Source organism: Nuphar pumila, chromosome 7 (assembly GCF_984573655.1).
Source record: "Nuphar pumila chromosome 7, dmNupPumi1.hap1.1, whole genome shotgun sequence".
Classification (NCBI taxonomy): domain Eukaryota; kingdom Viridiplantae; phylum Streptophyta; class Magnoliopsida; order Nymphaeales; family Nymphaeaceae; genus Nuphar; species Nuphar pumila.
Window position 1 is genome coordinate 59,249,976 of NC_143255.1, and position 26,115 is coordinate 59,276,090.

Here is a 26,115-nt window from a genome sequence, read left to right on the forward strand (position 1 = left end):
GATGGCATGAGTTTGACAAGTCTTTTGGTATGTAATAATTTTGAGAGGATATTTGTATTTCTTGTTGAACTTAATGTAGTGTCTGATATTGTTCTGTTTCATGACAGGATCAGTTCAATTCAAAAGTGAACAACGCAACACAATAATCGCGTGTGGATTCTTCAGCTACAAAATAGTTGTAGCATTTAACTTTCATTAGTGTAAATCGTTGAAATGTTTAGCATTCTATAATTTTTGTTGTAAATCAATAATTCTATATTGTAATTCTATAATTCTTTATTGTAAATCGATAATTGTTTGTTGTAATATTATAATTCTTTGTTGTAATTCTACAATAAAAATCATACTACAAATATCATAAAAATCGATACTAGAAAACACATAATATCTTACAAATCGATATACAACAATTAAGCATAATATATTACAAATCAATACGATAATTCAACATAATAACTTACAAATCGATATTAACAAACAAAATCATATCTCACAAATCGACACTATAAAATATATATTATCTTACAAATCGATATACGACAATTCAGCATAATATATTACAAATCGCTATACGACAATTCAGCATAATATCTTACAGATCGATATACAACAATTCAACATAATATATTACAAATCGATATTAACCAAAATAATCTCACAAATCATTACTAGAAAACACATAATATCTTACAAATCGATATATGACAATCCCACCATCGATACTAGAAGACACAAAGTCGTAACATGTCTGCCGGTCCGATTGCCAATGCCTATTTCAGCACTCCCACCATCTCTTCTCACACAAGATCACACTCCCTCAGGTCGACAATACATGCAAACACGCCATGGACTGTTTCCATTCCTAACAGCTTTTTTTTTTGTCTTTTATTACTAACAAAAATATATATTTTTATATAACCACTAAAAACATCAGAAAAAGTCTCATCGCGTCTTTTTCACAAAAATCATGTCCTGGCAAAATCCTATTGACAGTATTTGTCCATGCAAGGCAGGTGGGCGTGTGAGAATGTCCATGTGTCACCAGGGGGGTCGGCTTGTCACCTTGTGTTGGGACATTGCAAGCTCCAATCCCAATGGTACGGTTGTATAACTGGTGAGGGTCTGACTAACCCTAACTTTCTTTGTCCAAAAAATGCAAGCTGTGACAATAATAACAGGAGCACAATCGAATAAGCACATCATAACGAGAGAGAGAGAGAGAGAGAGAAATATTATCACATTTTGGCAGCTTAACTTTGCACTAAATATTGTTGGAAAAAAAACCTTTAATCGCTGTTTGACAACGGTCTTACAGAAGAGCATGTCATACACAAACTGCTCGTGCAAAACAGATGACTAAATTGCACAAGCAAGAGGTGGTATCCCATGTGGTAAGCGAGGTCCTGTGTCAAGCTGAAGGCCCATGATAGAATCCTTCTGCCACACGGGCGGCTGTTGTTCCAGTAGGGGTCTGCCTAACCCCAGCTTCCCTTTCAGAAAAAAAAAATTCAAAGCATCACCATACCACAGCACTAGCGGCACGGACATGCACAGAACCCAAACATCACCGTCCCGTGGGGGCTCACGTTGGCCTGTTGTATGAACCTCGGCATTACTAGAAAACATGCCGTCATTTTGGGGAAAAGGTTTTCAAATGCTACATACGTGGCAGCAGTCAGCTGGGGCAAGAGTCGATTGCCCGGCAAAAAAAGGCCCTTCCATTGCACAAAACCAAGCAACACTATCATCATGCTATGCTGCAGAGAAACGAATGCTTCAAACTGCAGTTGACTGACAGAGGTTGCCAACAAACATGTCTCTTATATGGGATCTGTGACGGAAAAATTGATTTTCAATCTCCTTTGTGAATGCAAACACTAGACCACAAGCCAAAGCCAAGAGTTTCCTCCAACATTACATCTTTCTCCAATAGTTGATAATACCATCAGCAAAGGACTTCAGATTTCCCCATAGAGTTTTTGGCTTGCGTGGGGACTCTGTTTCAACGTCAAACTTCGTAGGCAGCTCCCTGATCAATCACAAAAGCAAAACAGCACCTTCAGATTTCCAATTGTATGTCTGGCAGAACAAAACCAAGTATAACAAGACCACAAAAAGTTACTTCACAAAAACCGGGATGTCATAGTAAAAATCGTTTAATAGAGTTTACACAATACAATAGAGTTGACCGAGTAGAAAGGGCTCTATTTTTATATTGAAGTTTGATGTATAAAATCCATATTCGTGAATATTAAAGAAGCAATATTTAGGGAGACTTTTGTAATGAAACACTAATAAAAAAGGATAATGTCACCAAGTGATAATGTCAACAAGCATACAAGCAATAGGCCACTAATGGGCAAAAATACAACAAGTCACAAAGTGACAATTGATTAACACACAATATGAGAGAGAGAGAGAGCTAAAAAATATATAAACTCTTTTTGAGAAAAGCTTAAAGAAGCTTACAATGTAGGAGCTCCACATAGAGTCGTTGGAGCCCCTACAACGGTCATATTTATGACCATTGGAGAGGTCTAACGTCTCTACGGGAGACCCTTCTTTCAATATAAAAAAAAAAGAGAAAGCATATTCTTATTGGATATATATATATATATGTGTGAAAAGAATATTTTACCCCTAATGGGTATTACAAAAAATATATATATATATATATATATTTTTAACACCCCCCTCCCCTCAAACACACGGTAAACTCACAAGAGTTTGCTAAGAAGAAAGTAAAAACGAGGTGACGACAAGGCTTTGGTGAAGAAGTCTGCTAGCTAATACTGTGAAGTAACATAAGGTAGTTGAATGGTCCGCCATAAAAATTCATCTCGAACATCGTGGTAATCCATCTCTACATGCTTTGTTCGTTCATGGAAGGTATGATTGCTATCAATGTAAATAATACTCTTATTGTCGTAGCACAACTTTAAAGGAGTAGAGAAAATGATGCCCATATCTTTGAGCAAACTTCTCAGCCAGACAAGTTCAGTGGTAGTGGTGTCCATAGCCCTATACTTTTGTTTCTTACATCTTCAAGAGATTAATGATTCTTCAAGAAAAACGCAATAACTCCCAATCAGAGTCAGTATAAGCAATTAAATTAGGAAATGAAGAGCAAGATAAGGATAACACTTTTGTTATAGTTTCCTTTAAGTATCTGATAATTCTTATGCCAGCAACCATGTGAATAGAAGTAGGAGCGTGAACAGTGTGCGCGATATCTGGCTTGGTAATAGACAAATATGTTAGTGATCCAATCAACTGAAAATAAGGAGTGAGATCTTATAAAGGAGTTTCATCATTGGCTCTCATCTTGGTATTGATTACTTCGAGACTTTTCATCTTCTTTTCGTCAGTTAATCCAGACTTTGCAATAATGTCTGATGCAAGCTTCATCTAAGACAGAACATACCCCCGAAGAGAATATGCAACTTCAATCTCTAAAAAATACCTTAGAAATCCAAGGTCAGACATATCAAAATTATTTTTAAGAATATTTTTAATAAGTTCAATGCCCTTTTTATCATTCTCAGTGATGATCATGTCATTAATATATAACAATAAAATAGTTATGTGATCTCCTGCAGGCTTAACAAATAGAGCAGTATCAGTATAACAAGAGGTAAAACTATTAACAAAGAACAACTTTACTAAAAAGATCATACCAAAATTTTGGAGCTTGTTTGAGGGCATAAAGGGCTTTGTTAAGTTTAAGAATTTTTCTTTTATCAATCTCAAGACCTGACGAAGGATCCATAAATACTTTACACATATTCGCATTCGAAAATGCATTTTTAACATCTAGATGATAGATAGGCCATTGTTTAATGGATGCTAAAGCTATCAAGGTTCTTACACTGGTCATCTTAGCAACTAGAGCAAAGGTTTCCTTACAATTTATTTTATATTCTTTTGCATATCCTTTAGCAACTAACCTATCTTTGTATCTTTCTAATGTCTCATTACTCTTGGTTTTGACCTTATACACCCAACTACATCTAATAGCTCTTTTTCCTAATGGTTGACTTATGATGGTCCAAGTGTTAGCCTTGTTGAATGCTTCTAGTTCAAGTCTCATAGCATCAACGCAATGTGGATGTTACTTAGCCTCTTTAAATTTGGAAGGCTCATGATAGAAATGTATCATCATTAGACAAGTTCTATAATTTGAAGAAAAGGAATCATACGACACAATTTTTGAGGAGGTCTACTATTCCTAGATCGCCTAGGTTGGGTTTCTTCGACTTCTTCTAAAGAGATGTTTTGGGAGTATATATCGAAAGCACTTTGATGTTCATTGCCCTCATGCCGAGTATACACTTGCATATTATTAGGATTCTCATTGTGGGAATCAACATTTTGATGTGACAGATCAGCATTTTGACAAGAATTGTCATCACAAATATGATCACAAATTAAATTAATTTAGACTTATTTCTAGGTAATAAGTCAAATAGGAAAGAATAGTTAATTACTTTAGATTTTTGAATTTCAAAACCATTTTGCTCATCAAGAAAGGTCACATTTCTTGAAACATAAAGTTTGTCATTTTAAGTTGTTAAAATGCATACATATATATATAATACCCAATAGGGGTATTTCAGTCTTTTCACATAGTTGTTTTAATAAACAACTATGTAAATAGATTAGGTTTTTTATTTTTATTTTTTATTTTTTATTTTTTATTTTTTTGTTTTTTTTTTCATTTCACGCCAAAAGGGGCCCCTCCACAGAGACGGGCCCCTCAACGATCACAAATGTGACCGTTGGGGGCTCCCAACGACTCTATGGGAGCCCCCTTTTGGTCCTCTTTTTGGCCCTCCCTTTTGAGGAGGTTCTTTTTGTATAAATAGGGGTAAACCCCTTTGTTCTTTAAGCCTTAGTGCTCTCTCTCTCTCAATAAAGAGATTTTATATTTTTAGCTTGTGCTTTCCTTAAACTTATGTATGTGTTGTCCCATAGTTATTATTCCTTTTGTGTATTAGTCCATTGTTGGACATTGTGAACACTTTTTAGCATTCTATATCTTTCCGCATACTTCATTACATAAGTATCATAGCATCTATAACCTTTTTATTTTCACCATATCCAATAAAAGCACATTCAAGAGCTTTTGGTTAAAGTTTATCTTGTCCTTAAAAAGGACAAAACACTTACAACCAAACACTCAATCTTTTAAAATTCAGAGAAATTTTGAATAATTTTTCAAGGGAGAAACATTTTTTAAGGAAGAAAAAGGCATTCGGTTTATGAGATAAGTTGTGGTAAGAGTGGCTTCGGCCCAAAAGTTCTTTTGAACACTTTAAGAAACAAGAAGAGTCTTTGTTGTTTCTATGAGATGCCTATATTTTCTTTCGACGAGACCATTTTGTTTGGGAGATTTTGGACAAGATCTTTGATGTATAATGTCATTTAGTTTAAGATAGTTTTGAAATTCTTTTGACATGTATTCTCCTCCAGAATCAGATCTAAAAATAGCTATATTGTGTTGAAATTGATTTTGAATAAGAATATGAAATTCTTTAAAGATGAAAAAGACATCGGATTTGTTTTTAATAAAGTAAACCCATGTATCTAGTAAAATTATCAATAAAAACAACATAATATGAATATCTTCCTTTAGACATAACGGGGGTCGATCCCTATACATCCGAATGCACTAGTTCAAATGGTCTTTTGAAAATAAAATTGCTTTGTGGATACGGAAGAGAATGCATTTTTCCAAAGATACAATCATTACACCTAAATGTTTTTTCATTACAAAATTTTTCCAAAAAAGAAAAAAGATACAACTTGGAAATACTAGGGTGACTAAGCCTTTTGTGCAAAGTCTCAAGATTTTTATATTGAATGTGATTACAAAAAGATTTGGATGGCAAATACAAAAAATCCATGTAATATATAGGTCTCAACTTCTATGGCCTTGCCCAATCCGCTTCTCGGACAGGAGATCCTGCACATAGCAATTGGTTGGTGAAAAAGAGACACTACATCCAAAATCAGTAATTTGAGAGACGAAAAAAAGATTTAAATTAAGTTTTGGAATGGTTCTAATTTTTGACACATTAAATTCTTTGTTTTGACCAAAAACCTTTTCAAGACTTCTCATTCCTTCACCATCTAATGATGCTCCATCGGCCGCAGAAACAAAAGATTTAAAAGAATTAAGAGTTGGTTTTGATAAAAGAGATGCATTCAGAGTCATGTGAAAAGAAGCACCCAAATCAAGAATCCAAGAAGACATACCAGGAGTTGATGAGATCGCGGCACCGGAGGTGGAAGGTATAGAAGAATTGATCCTCATGAATTGTTAGAGTTTCGGTAAGTTGCGCAATGGAGCCCTTTATTTCTCCATCTCTCTTTGAATCTTCACTTAAGTTGCTCGGACACTCTCCAACGGAAGCTACCTTTCTTTTGAGCTTAGGACAATCGAGTCGAAGATGACCCGGTTCATTACAACGAGGACAAATAATTTTTCTTCCACCACCATTGTTATTTTTTAAAAAAATAAGAAGGTTTATATGTCATGTTATTTCACGGTCTAGATACCGCATGGACCTCATCAATATCTTTCTTAAGAGCCAAGCGAGTTTCTTCTTGGCATAAATTAGCTAAGATTTCACTCAGAGAGGTAGAAGCCCTATGGAGAAGGAACCTTATTAATTCAAATTCGGGATGAAGCCTATGGATAAATTGAAAAAACCCCTCTCCATTTGCTCTTGCCTCATGGCAATAGCACTTCCTTCCCATTGTGGTTTAAGAAGAGCAAGTTCATCCCATAGTGGAGATAAAAGTACTATAATAGTTTTTAATGCTTATATCTCATTGCTTGGTTCCTCTTATTTTTTCTTACAAAAAGAAATGTCTAACAAGGTCTTTTTTTATTATACATACCTTTCATGAAGAACCCAATTGCTTTTGCTTTCTTAAATTTGACAAGATTGGCGAAAATTTTGAGCTTCGCATTATTCATGAACCATGCCAATATTTTTGCATGCTCACTTTCTCAATCTTCAACTTTAGATTAGTATTTTTTAATAGCTTTAGCCTTCTCTTCTTCACTCAAGACCTTTCCTTCGTTTCCCTCCTTTTTAGTAAGCTTCAATTGTGGTTCAGGAATGGTTCCAAATACATACCCCCAAAGTTTTTTACCTTTGAGGTTGTTTTTCATAGCGGTCGTCCACATTCTATAGTTGGTTTCATTAAATTTGAATGAAAGATCGATCTTTGTATCTTTATCGGCCATCGTGAAGGGAATTGAAGAAGAACAAGTGAATGATATTTAAAACTACTCAAATGTAAGTCAGAGTACCTCAATAATGCTTTCTCAACTGAGGCACTGATACCATATAATGAAACACAAATAAAAAGGATAATGTCACTAAGTGACTAAGAAATGCACAAGCATACAAGCAATAGGCCACTAATGGGCAAAAATACAACAAGCCACAAGGTAGCAATTGATTAACACACATAATATGAGAGAGAGAGCTAAAAATATATGTAAACTCTTATTGAGAAAAGCTTAAACAAGTGTACAATGTAGTGGGGCAAAGGCCCTTATTTATACACAAAAGGAACCAAAGAGGGGCTCCACGTAGAGTCGTTGGAGGGGTCCAACGTCTCTATGGTGAACCCCTCTTTCAAAAAAATAAAAATAAAAATAAAAATAGGAAAATAAAAAGAAAGTATGTGTATATACATGTGAAAAGTCTATTTTACTCCTAGTGGGTATTACAAAATATATATATAAGCAATATATTTTAACAACTTTTTCTTTTCCATGGTTTCACATCCAAGACAAAACACAAACGGACATCATACTCAAGGCCACTAAGAAAACAAGTTTTGAAGTCATTCCCGCACTTTGCGGAGACAATTCACAAGTCAGAGAAGTTTATGCAACTCCAAGACCACCAATAAGGCGGAATAAAATAAACGAGTTAGTGACACAGTATTCAGAACAGAGTACAACTCCAAGACCACCACTAAGGCTGAATAACACACAAACAAGTTAGTGACAGTACTCCTAACAGGGTACAACTCCAAGACCACCACCAAGGCTAATGCTAAGGATCAAACCATAAAAGATTGCAGCAAGCTGCTTTAAATAAATTTCAGAAACAATAGATATGTTTGTGCAGAAAGTTTTTTTTTTTTTTATGACTGAAGCAGCTCATTTTATCAGAAAAGTTGCAGAGTTTGGCATAATAGGATAAAATATTCGCAGCTTACCTCTGTAAATTCTCTTTTTCAAGGCCTTCTTGACCATCTTGCAGATGTTCTCTTTCTGTATTATTTAAACCATGCAGCTCTTTAGGAGCACCATTAATCTCCTTACCAGCATATGGTCTCCCAGGAACTGAGAGCATGCCTTCAACCAAACTTTCACATTCAGGAGGACTAAGATTTCCATCATATACAGCGTGATCAGCCTGCACCAGTACCGAAGACAATCAGGACAAGAAAGATGAAATAAGTAACCAACTAAATATAGAAATTTTTCATGCAAATCCTGTATACTAACAGAGGAAGCTTCTGATGGATGGGCTTCAGAAGAAATGGTACTCCGTTCATTTCCGGCAGAAATAACAGCAGCCACCCTGTCGTCTAACCTGGAATCTTCAGTGACACCCTTTGCCTTATCTACTTTACATATCTGGTCCAAAGGCCCTTTTCCTCCTATTTCTGTTGTTAGAGAAGAATCCGAGGATCTCATTTCTTCAACATGGGAAATACCCCCGGCTACATGGTTCTGTTCATCAGAATTACCGGCTTCAGCAGCTGGGCTCGAGACCTTTTGAACTTCAACCACAGCCTGGCGCTCATCTTTTGCTTCAGGATATTGGATATCCACACTCCCAAGATGAAACTCATCTATCTTATTCAAATCAAGGTTTTTATATTTAAATTCTAATTCCTGAATAATATCTCTAATAACATAATAAGAGCCACCGACTTCTTTCCTAGTAATGTTAACACTAGGAAACCTTCCTGAATTGGATTCTCTGTACCTGCAGACACATAAATAAGGAACCTTTCATGTCAAAGCCAAAAGGTAGAATGCTACATCAGATCAAGAGTATCAGGTGCCCAGTCCTGAAAACAACAGAATATCTAATATACAACAACAACAAAAAACCTATAATATTATATGAGATATCTAATATCTAACATGAAATTCCATTCATGGTTCATGCATGCATAAAACAAAAGAAACCTATAATAATATATGAGATAAGATTTTTATTTTGCATGTAAAAGATATTTTCAGAATAAAGGGTGATACTTTGCACTACTTAGATAAATGAAAAGGGAAATTGTTTCTAGAGCATTGTGAAATAATGAACAGAGAATGAGCAGATAAAGAGAGAAAACCAAATCTACAGGCAATACCATAGTAATACTCCAGGAGTAGCACATTATTCATCAAGAATCAATCAACTTCACTTTGCAAATTTCTTCATATACTACAATATTGTTTTCTTAAGGAAAGTGAAACTTCCATTAATAATCAGAAAAGAATGAAAAAAGAAGAAAAACACTTGGGACTTGCATGTTTTTCAACTATGTCACATAGGTGCGGGTGCGAGTGCGGGTGCGGGTGCGGATGCGGATGCGGATGCGGATGCGGATGCGGATGTGGATGCGGATGCGGATGCGGATGCGGATGCGGCGATTCGGTACTTTAAAAAAACTTGGGTGCGGGGGTGCGGGGAGGGTATATATATAATTTTGAACAGTTTTGTGTGTGTGTGTGCATTTATGTATTTATACACATAATATAGATATAGCTGGACTTGGTTAGGGTTAACCGAATCTACTTTTGGACAAAAATGGACCTCGGTGTGGTTAAGTTCACCTGACACAAAGGAAGTCGTGTCCAAGTGTCGACCCAGGTGCGATGCGGGTGCGACACGGGTAGAAGAGTCCGTGTGACAGTTTTTCAAGAATTTAAATATGAATATGTACTTGGATATGCAAAAGTGATTGATTTGCAAACGGAAGCTGCTACTACACTATACAACCTTACAACAGATTTATCAAGATTGTTGATACACCACTTTCCAACATTGTCGTGAAATACTTATATGACACAATATGATATGAGACTGTACAATATAATATACTCTTGTATTGGAAAAATATATGTATTGAAATGTATCATACAATAAATTACTGGAAGGCCCAAGAGAAGAAAAACCATTGCATGATACAAAGAAAATCGAAAATATGTAAATTATAAAATCATGCTGAAGTATGGATAGAAAACTGCGAGACATATTCAAAAAAATAAAACTCAAAAGACTATTTGGTGCTAAAGACCATCACTGTCAGTTGTTTAATTGATACTTGACAAAACAACACAAAGTATCAAATACTTCCTTATTTTTGAAGTGTCTATATGCCAAGCATTGAGTATCCAACACTTGACATGCAGTGTCCAGCATATCGAACATTGCCAAACTCATTTGAAGTTCACAAATAGACGCTTTATGAAGTATCGGTGTCAGACATGGTTGGGCACGAAGGATCTCTAGAAGTGACTACGTAACACAAGGAAGCTCTCTTTTGAACTTTTCTCTTCTGCAATCTGCTATTGGTGGGAAGCATGTTTCCAATCAAGCACACAGTAGCAAGATACAAATGAAAAGAGTTGCAAATCCAGTTTGGAAAGTTAAAATCTGGTTCCATGTTGATCAGTATTACAATATCATGTTTAAATAACACAGGAACCAAATGAAGCAAAATTTGAAGTACCCTTATGAATTCGTTGGCACAGCCTTAAAGATACGACGACAAATGCTATCTAAGAAAATGTATCAGGACTTCGGATTTGGATATGCATCATTAAGTTAATTTGCTTAGAAACTTGGCCATTCTAGCGGCCACTTCAAGATCATAAAATAAAGAGTTGCAGCTAAGCATTATTTTTATGAAGTCTTCATAATCACACACACACACAAGGAGTACTGTTGGTTTGGTTTTAAATATACATGCATGTTTCCAAGTAGTTTTATTCCTCGTGGCAACTTTTTTCTCCCCATGCACGTAATTACCAAAGCCAAACTCCAATAACTACATAAAATTGCAAAAATGTGTTGGAAGAGGCCATACTTGTGCACAAACTTCACAACCAGCAACCGTCTATCTTGTTTTGGCAATTTTTTCCCCTGCTTCTTAGGCTTAGATGAGTCAGAAAGAGTAGAAAAGGCTACTCCATGCCAAAGAATATTTGACCCACGTACTCCACTTGACACCTCTAAAACAACTGACAAATGGCAAGGTCAGAATGTTGTTCGCTATATGAAAAGGCACCATGACACAAAGTATCACAAATATTAACTGCCATGAAAAGCAATCTAGTGAAATATGAAATACTGAAAAAGTTAATGGCATCTGCATCAATCAAAATTATGATTATACAGTAGAATAAAATTAAAAAAAAAGAACCTAAATTAATTTACCAACAGAAGCCATCAAGAAGTAGATTTTACAATGGTTTCTAGAATGAACTACCAACAGAAGAGAGGCAAGTAGTGTTTGACAACTTCAAATATCCACTTACAAAAGGGCACACACATGCAAATATATGAACAGCACATGCATTATTATCTAAGACGGAGATGCACCACATGCAGGCAGGGTTGATGTTGTGTATATGGCTATCAGTCAAATAAATCGTATTCCTCCAGGTGTTCCCAAAGGTATATCTCCTTTTCAGAAATTGTATGGAATAGTTCCAAACTATAAAATGATGCAAGTGTTTGAATGTACCTGTTTTGTGCTTCTTACCTAATAGATATATAGATAAACTGTCTCCAGAAAGTGTTAAGTGTTTCTTCTTGAGTTTTTCGAATGGACAAAAATACTATAAGTGCTGGAATCTGATTGGAAGAAAAGTTTGGATATCTAGAGATGTTGTCTTCCATGAAAACATACCTTATTTTAGTCAGATTAAAGATAAGGTGGGAGATGAGACTGATCTGTCCTTCTTGGTGCCATTTCTTGAAAAAGAGAGAGTTGATGGGCATATGAAGGTTCATGGGGAGCAAGTTCCTTTAAGAAGCCATAGGTTTGGACAAATCTATTTCGAACGACATAAAAATATTGTTTTGATACTTTTTTGGATCAGGTGGAGGTTGAGGAGGTAAGAAGCATAGAGGTCAATTCTGATCTAATTAATTTCTCAGCTGATCTTGAGCATCAAAGTCTGTAGTCATCTTATGAGTTATCTACATCTCCTTCACCCTTTCCTCAGGTACGTCAAAGCTCCAATGTATTTATTCCTCCTTGCTTTGTGTTGTATGAGTCTTTCTCCCCAAGACATCATGCATTCTTAGCCTTGATTAACTCTGATGTTGAGCTTGAGTCCTATATAGAGGAAACTAGTAAATAAGAGTGGTAACAAGCAATGGCTAAGGAGATGAATGTTGTGGAGAAAATGCATGCATGGAATCTTGTAAAGCCTCCACCAAGCAAGAATGTATTGGAGAGCAATTGAATTTTTAAAATCAAGACTTAAGCAAATGGGTCAATCGAGAAATATAAGCAAAGATTAGTGGAAAATGGCTACAACCAACAATTTGGAATTGATTTTGCAGAAACCTTTGCACCTGTAGCCTATATGACTACTATACAAACATTGCATGCAATAGATGCAATAAAACAATTAGATGTGAAGAATGCCTTCTTGAATAGTGATCTGGACGAGGAGGTGGATATTCGAATTTTGAGGTCTGACTTTGCAGGTTGAAGAGGGCTTTGTATGAGCTCAAACATGCTCCTTGAGCCTGGTTCGAAAAAGTTTCTTAATGTTGTCAGATCTCTTGGTTTCGATCCAAGTTACCATGATCTAGCCTTGTTTGTGACATCTTCTTCTCAAGGGAAGTGCATATTACTCATATATGTTGATGATATGATTATTACAGGAGATGATTTGAAAAAGATAGATGATATCAAGAAGAAGTTAGCTAACATTTTTTAGATGAAAGATCTAGGAAATCTAAAATATTTTTTTGGCTTAGAGATTGCATACTAAAAGAGAAGACTTTCAAACATAGTATGCAACTAATTTGGTTGTGAAGACAAGATTAATGGATGATTAAAAAAGGGTTAGTTATCCTATGGAAACTAATGTCAAGCTGAGAGCTTTAGATGGGGTGGAGCTAGATGATCCGGTGGTGTATAGGTAGTTATTTGGGAGCTTGATATATTTGACTATATCCAGACCAAATATTACTTACGTTCATGTTGTCCATTAGTTTATGAGCTCATCTTGCTACAGTATTCTAGATTGTCAGATATGTGAGAGACACCATGCAATATGGGATATTCTTTTCATTGTCCTATTCCACATATATGAGAGTCTTTTGTGATGCTAATTTTGGAGGCTCTACCCGGGATCATTTCTCCACTACTAGTTTTTGTATTTTTCTTAGAAGCTTCCTAATCTCATGGAAAAATAAAAAGCAACAAACAATTGCCTATCTACAACTGAAGTTGAATATGAAGCAATGGCATAAGTTACAACTAAGATTATTTGGATAAGGTGACTATTGAGAGAGTTGGGAGTTCCTATCAATGGTTGTACCTTCTTATATTATGACAATATAAGTGTTCCCTTGCGACTTACATTGTACAGTTGCGCTTAGAGTCTGTTTTGCTTTTGTTGAGTCTGATGTAAGCTGCCCGGTTCAGGTGAATCAATACCCCGAAAGGGCAGCCCGTATACTTGAACTATAATAGCCTGCGAGCAAAATTGTGAATGAAGTAAATGCGTTGAGCTTTCTTTTGTTCACCCTCGTTGTGATTGCTTCTTGTGATTGCAATTTATTTCCCTCTATTCTCTTTTGCTCTCTTGCACTCTGATTACAAGCTTCCGCGATCGGCAAGCGGGCTGACAAGTAGGTTTGCGGCGGTGGGGAAGGACCGTCGTGCCGCGCTAGCCCATTGAAGGAAATAGGCCAGTGACAAGTGGTACCAGAGCTCGTTCTCGTGTTAGGGAAGGGACTCCGGAGTCGGTGTCGACAGACACGCCGACAGACTGCGATTTGTGAGCAAGACATCGTGGCGCCTTATCAAAACTTGCGCAACACCAAAGGCAAGACAGTTGTCGAAGCTGAGGAGATGGGTTCATCTCGGGGCCAAGAAGAGTTGGCTGCAACTGTTAACAAGCTGGTGGAAGATGTGACTTCGCATGAGGAAGCGATTTCACGCGCATGTGAATCATTCAGTGGACTGTATGATGTGGTGGCAAGCCTGCAAGAGCAGGTAAACTTACTAATGGGGCAGGTCACTTCGTTGACGACTACAGTGACTGACTTGCAGACTGAAGTAGGGGAGCTTCAGTTGAAGAACCGTACGTTGCAGCGGACGGTGACCCTAAATGGCGAAAATGGTGAGAGGCCATCAATGATTGATGTGCCAAGACCCGTGAAATTCAATGGTTCTCGTGACAGCAAGGCCATTGAGAACTTCTTGTTCCAAGTAGAAGACTACTTGGATATCCAGAATGTGACCCTTGAAGATCTAAGGATTAAGGTTGCAACGACCTTACTTGATGGAGATGCTATCGCTTGATGGGGTCAATGTGTGATAGACACCTTTGACGACTTCAAAATGGAGTTGCGCAACTATTTCATGCCAAGAAATGCGCAGAGGCAGGCGTACCGGATGGTTCGTGAGCTCAAACACTCTGGTTCGTTGCAAGACTATGTTAGAACGTTCCAGAAGCTTATGCTGGAGATACCTAACATGCCAGAAGATGATATGATCAACTGGTTCATTGTGGGACTTCAGTCATGGGCACAGTCTGAAGTGGAAAGGAGCAACCCCCATATTTTGGAAGATGCATATGTGGTGGCTGAGCGCTTAGTTGACACTCAACGCAAGCCTTTCATCCCATCAACCAAAGTTGGAAAGAAACCTGACCACAGAGGCAAGAAGGATGAGCATTGCAATGATAAAGGTGAGGCGTCGACACACCATCAATCCGAAAAGAAACAGAACTTCACAAAGCATAACAATAACAACAAGGGTGCGGTTATGACATGTTGGTTCTGTGGCGATAGACATATCGTCAGGCAGTGTCCAAAGCACCTCGTAAAGGACGACGGGCAAGCCAATGCTGCACAGGAAGAATGCAGTGATATTGAATGCAGTGACACTGAAGCGATGCAACCAAGGATGGGAGTCATGCGATCGATTAACGTAGTTAGAAGTTGCGCAGCTAAGAACATGCAGGTCACTAAAGAACTGATGTATTTGAAAGTCATTATGAATGAAAAGTCTACTTCAGCAATGATAGACTCCGGGGCCACACATAACTTTGTCTCACGAGAAGAGGCAGAACGGTTAGGCTTGAAGCCTGGGCTAAAGCAGAGGACCATCTACACGGTAAACTCTGAGGCCAAGCCCATCCTTGGCGAAGCAAGAGATGTGGCTACTCAAGTGGGGAGTTGGGTCGGCAAAGCCAACTTCTCTGTAGTGCCCCTGGAAGATTTCAAGGTGATTTTGGGTATGGAGTTTCTGCGAAGCCAGAATGTTATAATGTTGCCAAAGTTTAACACGTTGACGATCATGAGGTCAAACTTCTCTCATACAGTGCAGTGCCTTACGTAGAAAGGCAAATCTTCAATGTTATCGGCAATGCAGTTGAAGAAGGGTGTCAAGCATGGGGAACAGACATTCTTAGTTGCAGTGCGTGCAGAAGAAGAGAAGGTAGAAGCAGCAGTGTCGTCGACCCTAGCCCCACTATTGGAGGAGTTTCGGGAGGTGATGCCTCCGGAATTGCCGAAGCGTCTTCCATCAAGACGTGAGGTCGACCACAAGATTGAGTTGACCCCGGGAGCGAAGCCTCCCGCAATGGTTCTATACCGTATGGGGCCAGCTGAGCTGAAGAAGCTATGCAGGCAGCTAGACGAGATGTTGGACGCAGGCATTGTTCGTCCATCAAAAGCCCCATTTGATGCCCCATTCCTTTTTTAGATGAAACATGATGGCTCCAAACGATTATGTGTGAATTACTGTGCTTTGAACAAGGTCACGGTGAAGAACAAGTACCCATTGTCACTGATAGCAGACTTGTTCGATCATCTAAGCAGTGCCCGTATCTTTTCCAAGCTAGATCTGCGATCGGGTTACTGGCAGGTGAGGATTGCTGAAGGTGATGAGCCGAAGACAACTTGCATCACCCGCTATGGTGCTTACGAATTTCTAGTAATGCCATTCGGGTTGACAAATGCTCCAGCCACGTTCACGACTTTAATGAACCAGATCTTCTACCCTTACTTAGACAAGTTTGTGGTAGTCTACTTGGATGATATCGTGATCTACAGCAGCAATATGAAGGAACATGTCAGGCACTTGCGAACAGTGTTTCAAGTGCTGAAGGAGAATGACCTATGTGTCAAACGAGAGAAGTGTCTCTTCGGGCAGGAGGAGATCAGCTTCCTTGGCCACGTTGTGGGGCGTGGTGTGCTGCGTATGGATGGGCAGAAGATAAGGGTCATCTAGGAATGGGTTCCGCCAAGCAAAGTGTCAGAATTGTGGTTATTCCTCGGTTTGGCAAATTATTATCGGCGTTTCATCGAAGGCTATTCCCTCATTGCTGCACCCCTCACAGATTTGTTAAAGAAGAATCGAGTATGACTCTGGACATGAGCGTGCCAAGATGCCTTCGATAACTTGAAGAAAGTCTTAGTGAGGGAGCCAGTGTTGCGATTGCCTGATCATTCGAGACCCTTTGAAGTCCACACGGATGCCTCAGACTTTGCCATTGGCGGAGTTATTATGCAAGATGGTCATCCGATCGCATATGAGAGTCGCAAGTTGAAAGATACAGAGAGGCGTTACATAGTGCATGAACGTGAGATGACTCTCATTGTATATTGCCTCAAGACCTGACAGCACTACCTTTGGGGTGCTGAGTTTGTCGTCAAGACGGACAATGTGGTCACGAGCTATTTTCAGACGCAGAAGAAGTTAATGCCTAAACAAGCTCGATGGCAGATGTTTTTAGCTGAGTTCGACTTTGCCTTGGAGTACAAGGTTGGAAAGAGCAATGTTGTGGCGGATGCCCTGAGCCGTAGGGCTGAACCAGAGAATGATTGAGTTAAGGAACTGCAACTAGAGAATCGGCTGCATCAATTCCAAAATCCGTAGTTGACACCCATCAAAATGGTCAAAAGAACCTCTCACAAGCAAGTCAACAGACTGGGTCTTTCAACTATCATTTGCCCATTATTGTCCCTAGGACTCTCTCTAATGGAGAGTTGCAGAACCACCACCCTTCTTTTTTAATGCAGGGCAGGATCGCTTCATATACCTCATTTCTTTGCACTAGTGGTATGTCATACCACCAATTTCACCTCTGCATCTAACATAGTAATCATCTCATCACTAAATCTACCATTTTGACAAACAGATGCACGAGACCATCTAAACTTTAATGGGTTAAATTGAATCAATTCTCCCTTCTTCATCACAACCACAACCCTTAACTACAAATCAAAAAACTTGCACACAATTGAAAACACAGCGCAACAGAACCAAATACACAATATACAGTCTCAAAACTAGCAAGATATCACCAACTTCAGATGAACTCTGCAATGAAACCAAAAACAACACACATTATCCTACAGGTCGCAATGAAGCCAAAGAACACCACACACTATGCTGCCAATACTACCAACTCACAGCAGGAGCTGCAGGACACATATGTACTGAGCCAATATGAAGAACATCAACAAAATATGCACCAAAAAAGATGCATACACAGCCTATCAAAGAACAAAGATGTCCATACTACCAACTCACACCAACATAGATACGTACTCAGCAGAACATCAACAAAAACACCTCAAATGCCTCATAATATCCCAATAATCCAAAACAAATATCCAATATCAGAAAAGATGAAATCTGATGTCAATACAGAGGTTACAGTAGTTCTACTACTCATCAATAAGCAAAAACCCAACTACCGCCCAAATAGACCACTAAAACAACTTCAAAGCTTTACCAAAACACCAAATCTTGTCAAAGCAACACTTCTAAAAGCTTCCCCACATAAAAACGACCAGATTACATCAAACTAAGGCCACCAAAAACTACTGATCTGATTATAACACCCGAAAATCCAAATATGGTCACTATTCACGCCAGTATTCATAAAATCAGAAAAAAAAATCCACATAAAACCGAGTATACCTCTGAAACGGAATGATTCTTGATTTTGAAAGCATCTAAAATCAAGATCTATCAAAGCCCCAACTCAATTGAACCAAACTGCAACAAATGTATGAACATTCTTATTGGGGCACGCAAAACGATGCCGATGCACCAAAATAGAGTTTCTTCTTCTTTCCTCCCATATGATCACCAAATACCTCTCTGTAAGGTTGGGTATAGTGCTGATACCATATCAATGCAATAGAGTTTCAACCGTGAGAGAGAGAGAAAAGAAGAAGATGAGAAGAGAAACTTCATTAAGTGAGAAAAGAAAGAATACAACCATATATGGACACCCCTCCTATCACGCTACAAGACAAAAACTGTATCGATCGGGCCAATAGTAACACCGTATCGTATCGTAAACATATTGTAAATTTTTAATAAAAAATTTCAAAAAAATCCAAAAAAAAAATCAATAAAAATAAAAAATAGTAAAAATTCTTAAAAATCATATCACATAAAATAATGATGAATTGCACAAAATACAACCATAAAATCACATATGAAGCATTTATGTTTCTGAGCTGCATAAGACATCATCAAACATCAATGATCTCACAAGAACAATGCAAAATATTAAATATCTTGAAATTAAGAACATGTCACAAGACTCATACTTTCATACTACATAAACAAAAATATTCAAAGTTGCACTCAATTTTCAATTGGTTTTCACTCATTACTTGAGTGCCCCATTGTCATGTCGGATCATCTGAGGCCTATCTTTGTTGGAGGAGTGTGGATCCTGATTTCTACCTTCATATAAATCTTTAATTTTCGCAAATCCAAATTTTTTTTGGAGAGTAGCTTTGTAATTTTACTCATAATAAAGATTTTTTTATCTTAACCCATTTTCTTGAGCGAAAAAATGGTGGAAATGCATTTTTTTACCTTAACCCATTTCTTTGGGTGAAAAAATGGTGGAAATGCACTTCTAATGACCTCTAAACAAATGGAAAAGTTGGCCCTCAAAAGGTATTTAAAACCCAAAATGAAAAAAAATAATTTTCAACCTTCTGAAAGTTCAATGAAGGTGTTGTATCGTACAATGTGACACGATACAAGGGTGTATCATACGATATGCCCAATACAGGTACGATACACACTCATATCATGATACAAGTATGTATGGTACGATACGAACAACCTTGGACTCTACACTATTAAAAGCATAGTTGGCAAACTCGTGACTCGAATTCAGATTGCCCAACCCTTGACTCGCGAATCAGTGGGTCAACTCGGTAACTCGGATGAGTTAGGACTATGCATTTTCTAGTGTCAAGATATGAAAAACCAATATCCGTATTGTATAATCACTAAATTTAGCACACGACATCAATGACTAAGTTATATAAGTATTCAACTATATATAATTGTTAATATTTATGATTTAAAAACATTTGATTCTTTATAACAAGTATTTTTTATGAGCATTACAGTCGTGTGCTGGATAGGCTAAACAAGAATACTCACCCAAACGGTGATGCTTGAATTTATTTATCAATGCCAAATGTCAACGAACAGTTGTTGATAACAAAGAAAAAATGAGGGAAACAAAAATGTGCAAACAACGAATAGTGATAGAAAACTGAAGAAAACGACATGAAATAAAGGAAGGCTGCTGAAAAGAAAACGGCGATGATTCTTCTTCCAAAAAATTGTCCTTCACGCAACCCTAAACAGTGGTTTTAAAGATGGCCACTGGATCCGAGTCTCGGGTCCGAACCCGAACCCAAGAAGGCTTCAATTCGGGACTGGATCGGTGTCGCGCCAGGTCTTCCCTTTTCTGGAGTAGGTGCGTGTTATCTTCCTGCATCGAGTCAACTCGCTTGTAGTCGGATCCTGCTGCTGGATCCCATCGTCCATTCCAAATGGTGGGTCAGGTTCCCTGGCCGTGCCAGGGTCACATGGTACTGGTACCACCTACTCTGCATCATTCTCCCCTGGTTGGAAAGAAGTCGGCTTCGACGACTTGTTGTCCCCACAGTAAGCATATAGATCAGACACATTAAAGATCGTGGAAATGTTCCAATCGTTGGGCAGTTCTAGGAGGTAGGCATTCGGACCTAATCGTCGTAGGACCTTGAATGGACCATATTTCTTAGGGCTCAGTTTACTATAAGTGCCCACGGGGAAACGCTCAGGACGCAGGTAAACCCAAACAAACTGACCAACTTGAAACTGAATGTCGCGACGACCTTGGTCAACGAAGGCTTTGTACGATTCGTAACTCTCGATGAGTTTGGCCTGGACTTGCCTATGTATATCATGCATGTATTCAACGGCATCAAAGGCGTCTGGGGCTGGGTCGGGGAGACTGGACACTGGAGCTAGATCGACGACATGAGTGGGCGATCGACCATAAACCACTTGAAAAGGAGACTTGCCCGTGGACCTATTGATGGAACTGTTATACGCAAATTCGGCTTGAGGCAAGACTAGATCCCAGGTTTTGACATTTTCCACTACTAGGCTCCGTAACAAGTTTTCTAAGGTGCGGTTCACAACTTCGGTTTGGCCATCGGTCTGGGGGTGGTACGCACTACTGAACTGAAGTTTGGTCTTCAATAAGGCCCACGACGATTTCCAAAAGTGGCTCATAAAACGCGTGTCACGATCAGAAGTGATTGTGTGGGGTAGACCATGAAAACGGGCGACGTCCTTGAAATAATAGGACGCTATTAAGGAGGCATCGGTGGTTCGCTTACACGGGACAAAAATAGCCATTTTGGAGAACCGGTCAACAACGACTAAAATTGAATCAAAACGATGTGGCATTCTGGGAAGGCCCACGATAAAATCCATGGATACGTGCTCCCACGGTCGTTCAGGAATGGGTAACGGAGTATACAGACCATTATTCTGACGATGACCCTTGGACACTTGACACACATGACAACCCTGAATGAACTTGACAACATCTTTGCGCATTTTGGGCCAAAAGTATCGTTCGTCTAAAAGAGTGAACGTCTTATCATGTCCGAAATGCCCTGCTAACCCTCCCTCATGTAATTCAGAAATCAACTGAAGCCTAAGGGAGAAATCAGTCACACATAATTTGTTCCCACGAAAGAGGTAACCATTATGAATACTAAAACGGTGGTCGAGGGTGCGATCTGAAGAGATGCACCCCTCCCAGACTTGCTGGAAATCAGGGTCCGTGGGGTATAATTCCTTGCACTGCTCGAACCCAATGACCAGAACTGACATAGTCATCAGGAGGTTGTTCTTCCTACTAAGAGCGTCAGCCACCTTGTTCAGAGTACCGGATCAGAGTTACCGGAAACGCCTATAGAATAGGGGAAGTGCGCTTCCCCGGGATGCGCTTCGAAAGCGCGAAACGCAGCGCTTCCGAAACGCGAGGGGAAGCGCAGGTTCAATTGAGGAAGCACGTCCCCCTTTAAAGGGAAGCGTGCCCCCCTTTAAAGGGAAGCGTGCCCCCCTTTAAAGGGGTACGCGTACCCCTTTAAAGGGGGACGCGTACCCGAATAAAGGGAGACGCGTACCTCTTTAATGGGAGACGCGTACCTCTTTAAAGGGGTACGCGTACCCCTTTAAAGGGGGACGCTATTATGGAAAGGTCGAATTTGCCCTTAAAAAAAATTTACACATGAATATATTTTTTACTAAGGATAAAATGGGTATTTTATAAAACCAGTGAAAAAATAAAATCGAAAGGGGCTTAGGGTTTTGTTTTTTCACGCGTATCTTCCGACTCCTCTCTCTCTCTCTCTCTCGTTTTCGGCGAGCATCGAGTTCCGGCGACCTCAAAAAATTCTGGTGGCCTCTACCGACTTCCGACGATGAAGATGTTCAGGACCTTCAGGTACGCTATCTTCTCTTACCCCCTCTCTCTCACGCTCTGTCACTCTCTCTATCTCGAATCTGGATCTGCTAGATCCTTGGTGAAAAGGGGACGGCAAGAAACAAGGGTTTGTAACTTGGGTTGGAGGGCTCGACCAGTCCCAACACGAAGCAAGGGCACACTGGGCGTAGGGTGACCTCGGGCCACAAAGATGCAAAGGGCTCGTGAGGAGTTGATGGCGGTTGGGTTCTGCCAGCTGCGAGCCCTAGGGAGAGGAGGACCTTTGTCTGACCACTTGTGCATGGCAAGTGGGGGGGGGGGGGGGTCGACTGAGACACAAAAAGAGGGAGAAGGTTGGGGGAGGAGGCTCCAACAGGGAGCACCACCGGCAGTGGTGTAGCTAGGATTCATGTGAGGGGGGGGGGGGGGGGGCAAATAGGGGTGTAGCAAGAAAAAAAATTGGTGTGATAGGGGTTCGGGGGCAGCGTCCCCATTTTTTTTTAAGATAAAATAAAAAATGGCTACAATTATTAATAAAAATCTATTTCATATGGACAAATCAAACTATTTGTTGTAGTCAGGGCTGGGCTACAAAAATGGATACAAATCTATTTCATATGGAATCGGAGCTGGGCTAGGACTGAGCTTTTAAATTTTTTTTTTAACTGGACCGGGAGGCCCATATTTTGCTTTGATGAAGAGTTTTTGAGTGATATAGGGCTGGTGTGTGACCTGTGTGGTGTAAGGTTCAGCTCGTGAGTAGAGGTTTGATTCCTTTATTCTCTCTAGAAAGTACATTTAGGGAACAGGGGATTGTTAGAAACTATTTGTTTCATTTTCCTGTTGCAATAACATGATGGTTTTTATCTTTTGTGTTATCAATATGATGATCATTTATATTCTTATTTAAGTCCCATGAATGAACAGTATATTGGTTGAGAAACATTAAACATTTCGTGGTTTAACTGAGTTTATTTGGTCGTCTTTTTTAAGAATAAGGGTTAATGCAGTATTTTTTTATCATTCTTGTAGGTTTTAACTTTTAAGTCATTTTGACGATTGCTTGAATCTTGATTCCTGATCAGATTGACTGGATCACTTTTATTATTCTTGTACTGTTGGATATATATGGATTATTGATTTATTGTTTTCAGTTTCAAAGTCAATGAAAAACATGTTCTGCCTCCACAAGTTGTCTTATGGTTTCATTATGGTGTTTGATCTTGCAGACTTTCATTCTCTCCTTGATCTCTTGAAGTGACTTTGCTTTACGTGAATTCTGAACTTACATGTTGATCAAGTGAACCAAGCATGATAAAAGAAACAAAACAAAAGAGATACTTATAAGTATCCTATACAACAACAACAACAACTACGCCTTCATCCCAAAACAATTGGGGTCGGCGATATGAACCAACAAAGAAAATAATTTTGGGTCTTCCACATGAATCCTTCTCCTCCAATCATTTATATCCAATGTCATGTCCTCGGTGAGGTTCAAAGCATTCATATCCTTTCCTATCATCTCCATCCAAGTCTTCCTAGGCCTACCCCGACCTCTTTTAACTAATATATTTTCTCATTTCTCCATCCTTCTAACTGGAGCATCATTAGGCCTTCGCCGAATATGTCCAAACCACCGTAAACGATTCTCTCTCATCTTATTTTCAATGGGTGCAACGCCTACCTTCTTACGTATCTCCTCATTCTGAATCTTATCTTTTATTGTATTTTCACACATCCATCTAAGCATACGCATCTCAGCTACATTCATAAGTATCCTATAATATATAAAAAATATATTATAGGAAAATTCTTGAATTCATATTATAAAAACATATTATACAAAATGTATACCAAGCATGATTGAGCTTATCATCCCTATTAAGTATGAATTCTTTGATATACCGAGCGTGGGCACACCCAGGCTCGGCTCATTTACTCTATCAGAAGAGTGGGGCAACTAGTATGCTGCAGCTAGTTGTTTAAAATTTTAAATAAATATCATTATTGCTAGTAACAATCGGCCAATATGAATTTTGTTTTTCTTCGTTGTTATGTTATCTTTCTTTAGCATTTTTTCATAAATGCAAACTTTTGAAAGAACTTCCTTTTTTTTTAAATTTTGTCTACTTTATCATAGTATATTATAGAATCATAGATCTTTCACCTCCTTAAATGATGTTTATTTATTTGTTTTAGTAATTGGTAAATTATGAGTAATGATTTGTGTTCTTCACTCTTCATCATTTACTGTTAATAATAGTTTTTTTAAAGTGTTTTAGGCTGATTCTTATACTTTTATGATGCAGATATATTTGCATGTTCTTTGTTTCATTAATGACCATCCCAAGCTATGATCACGATAATTCTGATGACGATGACGATTCTTTGTACAATTTGGAGCATGAATCATCTAGTGGTGTTGGGAAGGGCAAGAAGAGGTCTTCTGCTTGTCCATATCAGTTTGAGGACAGAAACGAAAATTGTTTTGATGAGGAAGATGAAGAAGAATATGACTTGGATGACTACTATTCTGAAGATGACCAAGATGATGAACCACCTAGCATGCATAAAACAACAATGCTATGGCGCCATGTATTGAAACAAAAGAAGAGTGGGCAAGGAAAGCAAGGTGGAACCCAAGTTTTTATGTGCAGGCACTGCAAAAATATTTATCATGGGTCATATACTCGAGTTTTTGCACAACTCATGGGATCTCCAAAGGGACAAAGTGTTGGGATTCCCTTTTGCCCTGTAGTTGCAAAAAATGCAGAATTGGCAAAAAAATTAAGAGGCAAGTTCGTCGAGTGGAGGTTTCATCAAGTGCATTTGAGTTGAGGAGATCAAGAATTGATACTCCGAAAAAGCCTATTAGTATGACTACATCATCTCGTGGAAGCCGAAAAACAGTTGATATTCGTAATACCTTTAAAAAGGTAGAAAGAGATGATGTAGATCATAAAATAATCAGATTTTTGTGTGCAAATGGCATACCTTTCAATGTGCTTCGATCACCATATTGGGAAGAGATGATATCTGCAGTTAGTAAAGTGCCCGGATATAAACCCCCATCATATGAAAAAGCGCGAACAACGTTGCTTGACAGTGAGAAAGAGTGTGTTCACAGGGATTTAAATAAATTTTGAGAAAAGTTTGAGGAGTTTGAAGTTTTCATTGTCTTAGACGGATATCAAGAACAAACACTTGATATATATACTTGCCTCAAACTGTTTTGGCTCGATGTTCTTATATGCAAGCGATTTTTCTAATGTGCAACAGTCAGCTAAAAACATTTCCGAGTTTTTGAAGACGGGATTTAAACTTGTGGGGCCTTCTAATGTAGTGCAAGTGATTACAGACAATGCAGCAAATTGCAAGTTAGCAGGTGAAAAATTAAAACAAACGTACAAGTATATTTTTTGGTCACCTTGTGTTGTGCACACACTTAATTTGATCTTCAAGGATTTGGCACATGAGTTTCATTGGTTGGGAGAAACATATTTGCAGAGTAAAGAAATTGTGAAGTATATCACAAATCATTCAAAAGTACTAGCAATCTTTAGAAGCAATGAAAATTAGAATTAATAAAGATTACAAAAACAAGGTTTGCTTCACATTATACTACTTTGAAACGCTTGCTTGATGTGAGAGAGAGCTTAAGGCTCACAGTAATTTCAGATAGATAGAGCAATTGGAAGCAATCATGCACGGATAAAACTATAAAAAAAGGGTTGTTACAACAGAAACAACTGTTTTTGATGAAGAATATTGAGATTTTATACGTTTAGCATTATTGATTACAAAACTCATCTATAAGATGATTAAATTTTGTGATCAGGAAGGCCCTATAATTGGTGAAGTGTATGAAGGCATAGACAACATGTTGGGGGAAATCAAAGACAATCTAAAAGGACAACCAGATTTATATGAAAAGATTCATAAGATTGTCTCAAATAGATGGGATAGAATGAATGTGCCTCTCTATAGTTTAGCCCACATGCTTACTCCAAAATATTACGAGTCGGAGTATCTCAAAATCCCAGCAGCAGGAGGGG

At 38.5% G+C, this 26,115-nt stretch overlaps 1 protein-coding gene across 2 annotated transcripts in view; it reads right to left on the bottom strand.

Annotated features, from left to right (window-relative positions):
- Positions 1-1,613: 1,613 nt before the first annotated feature.
- The window catches only part of LOC149832338 (uncharacterized), a 33,424-nt gene continuing 8,922 nt past the window's right edge, over positions 1,614-26,115 (bottom strand). Inside the window, exons 2-5 of one of the 2 annotated variants that reach the window (XM_090012425.1) lie at positions 11,131-11,284; positions 8,540-9,026; positions 8,248-8,447; positions 1,614-2,029 (exon numbers count right to left, since the gene is read on the bottom strand). In XM_090012425.1, the coding sequence (XP_089868551.1) occupies positions 1,915-2,029; positions 8,248-8,447; positions 8,540-9,026; positions 11,131-11,284 (956 nt within the window). In that variant the 3' untranslated portion in view covers positions 1,614-1,914. The remainder of the gene's footprint in view (positions 2,030-8,247; positions 8,448-8,539; positions 9,027-11,130; positions 11,285-26,115) is intronic. The other variant, XM_090012426.1, reaches the window with a different exon arrangement.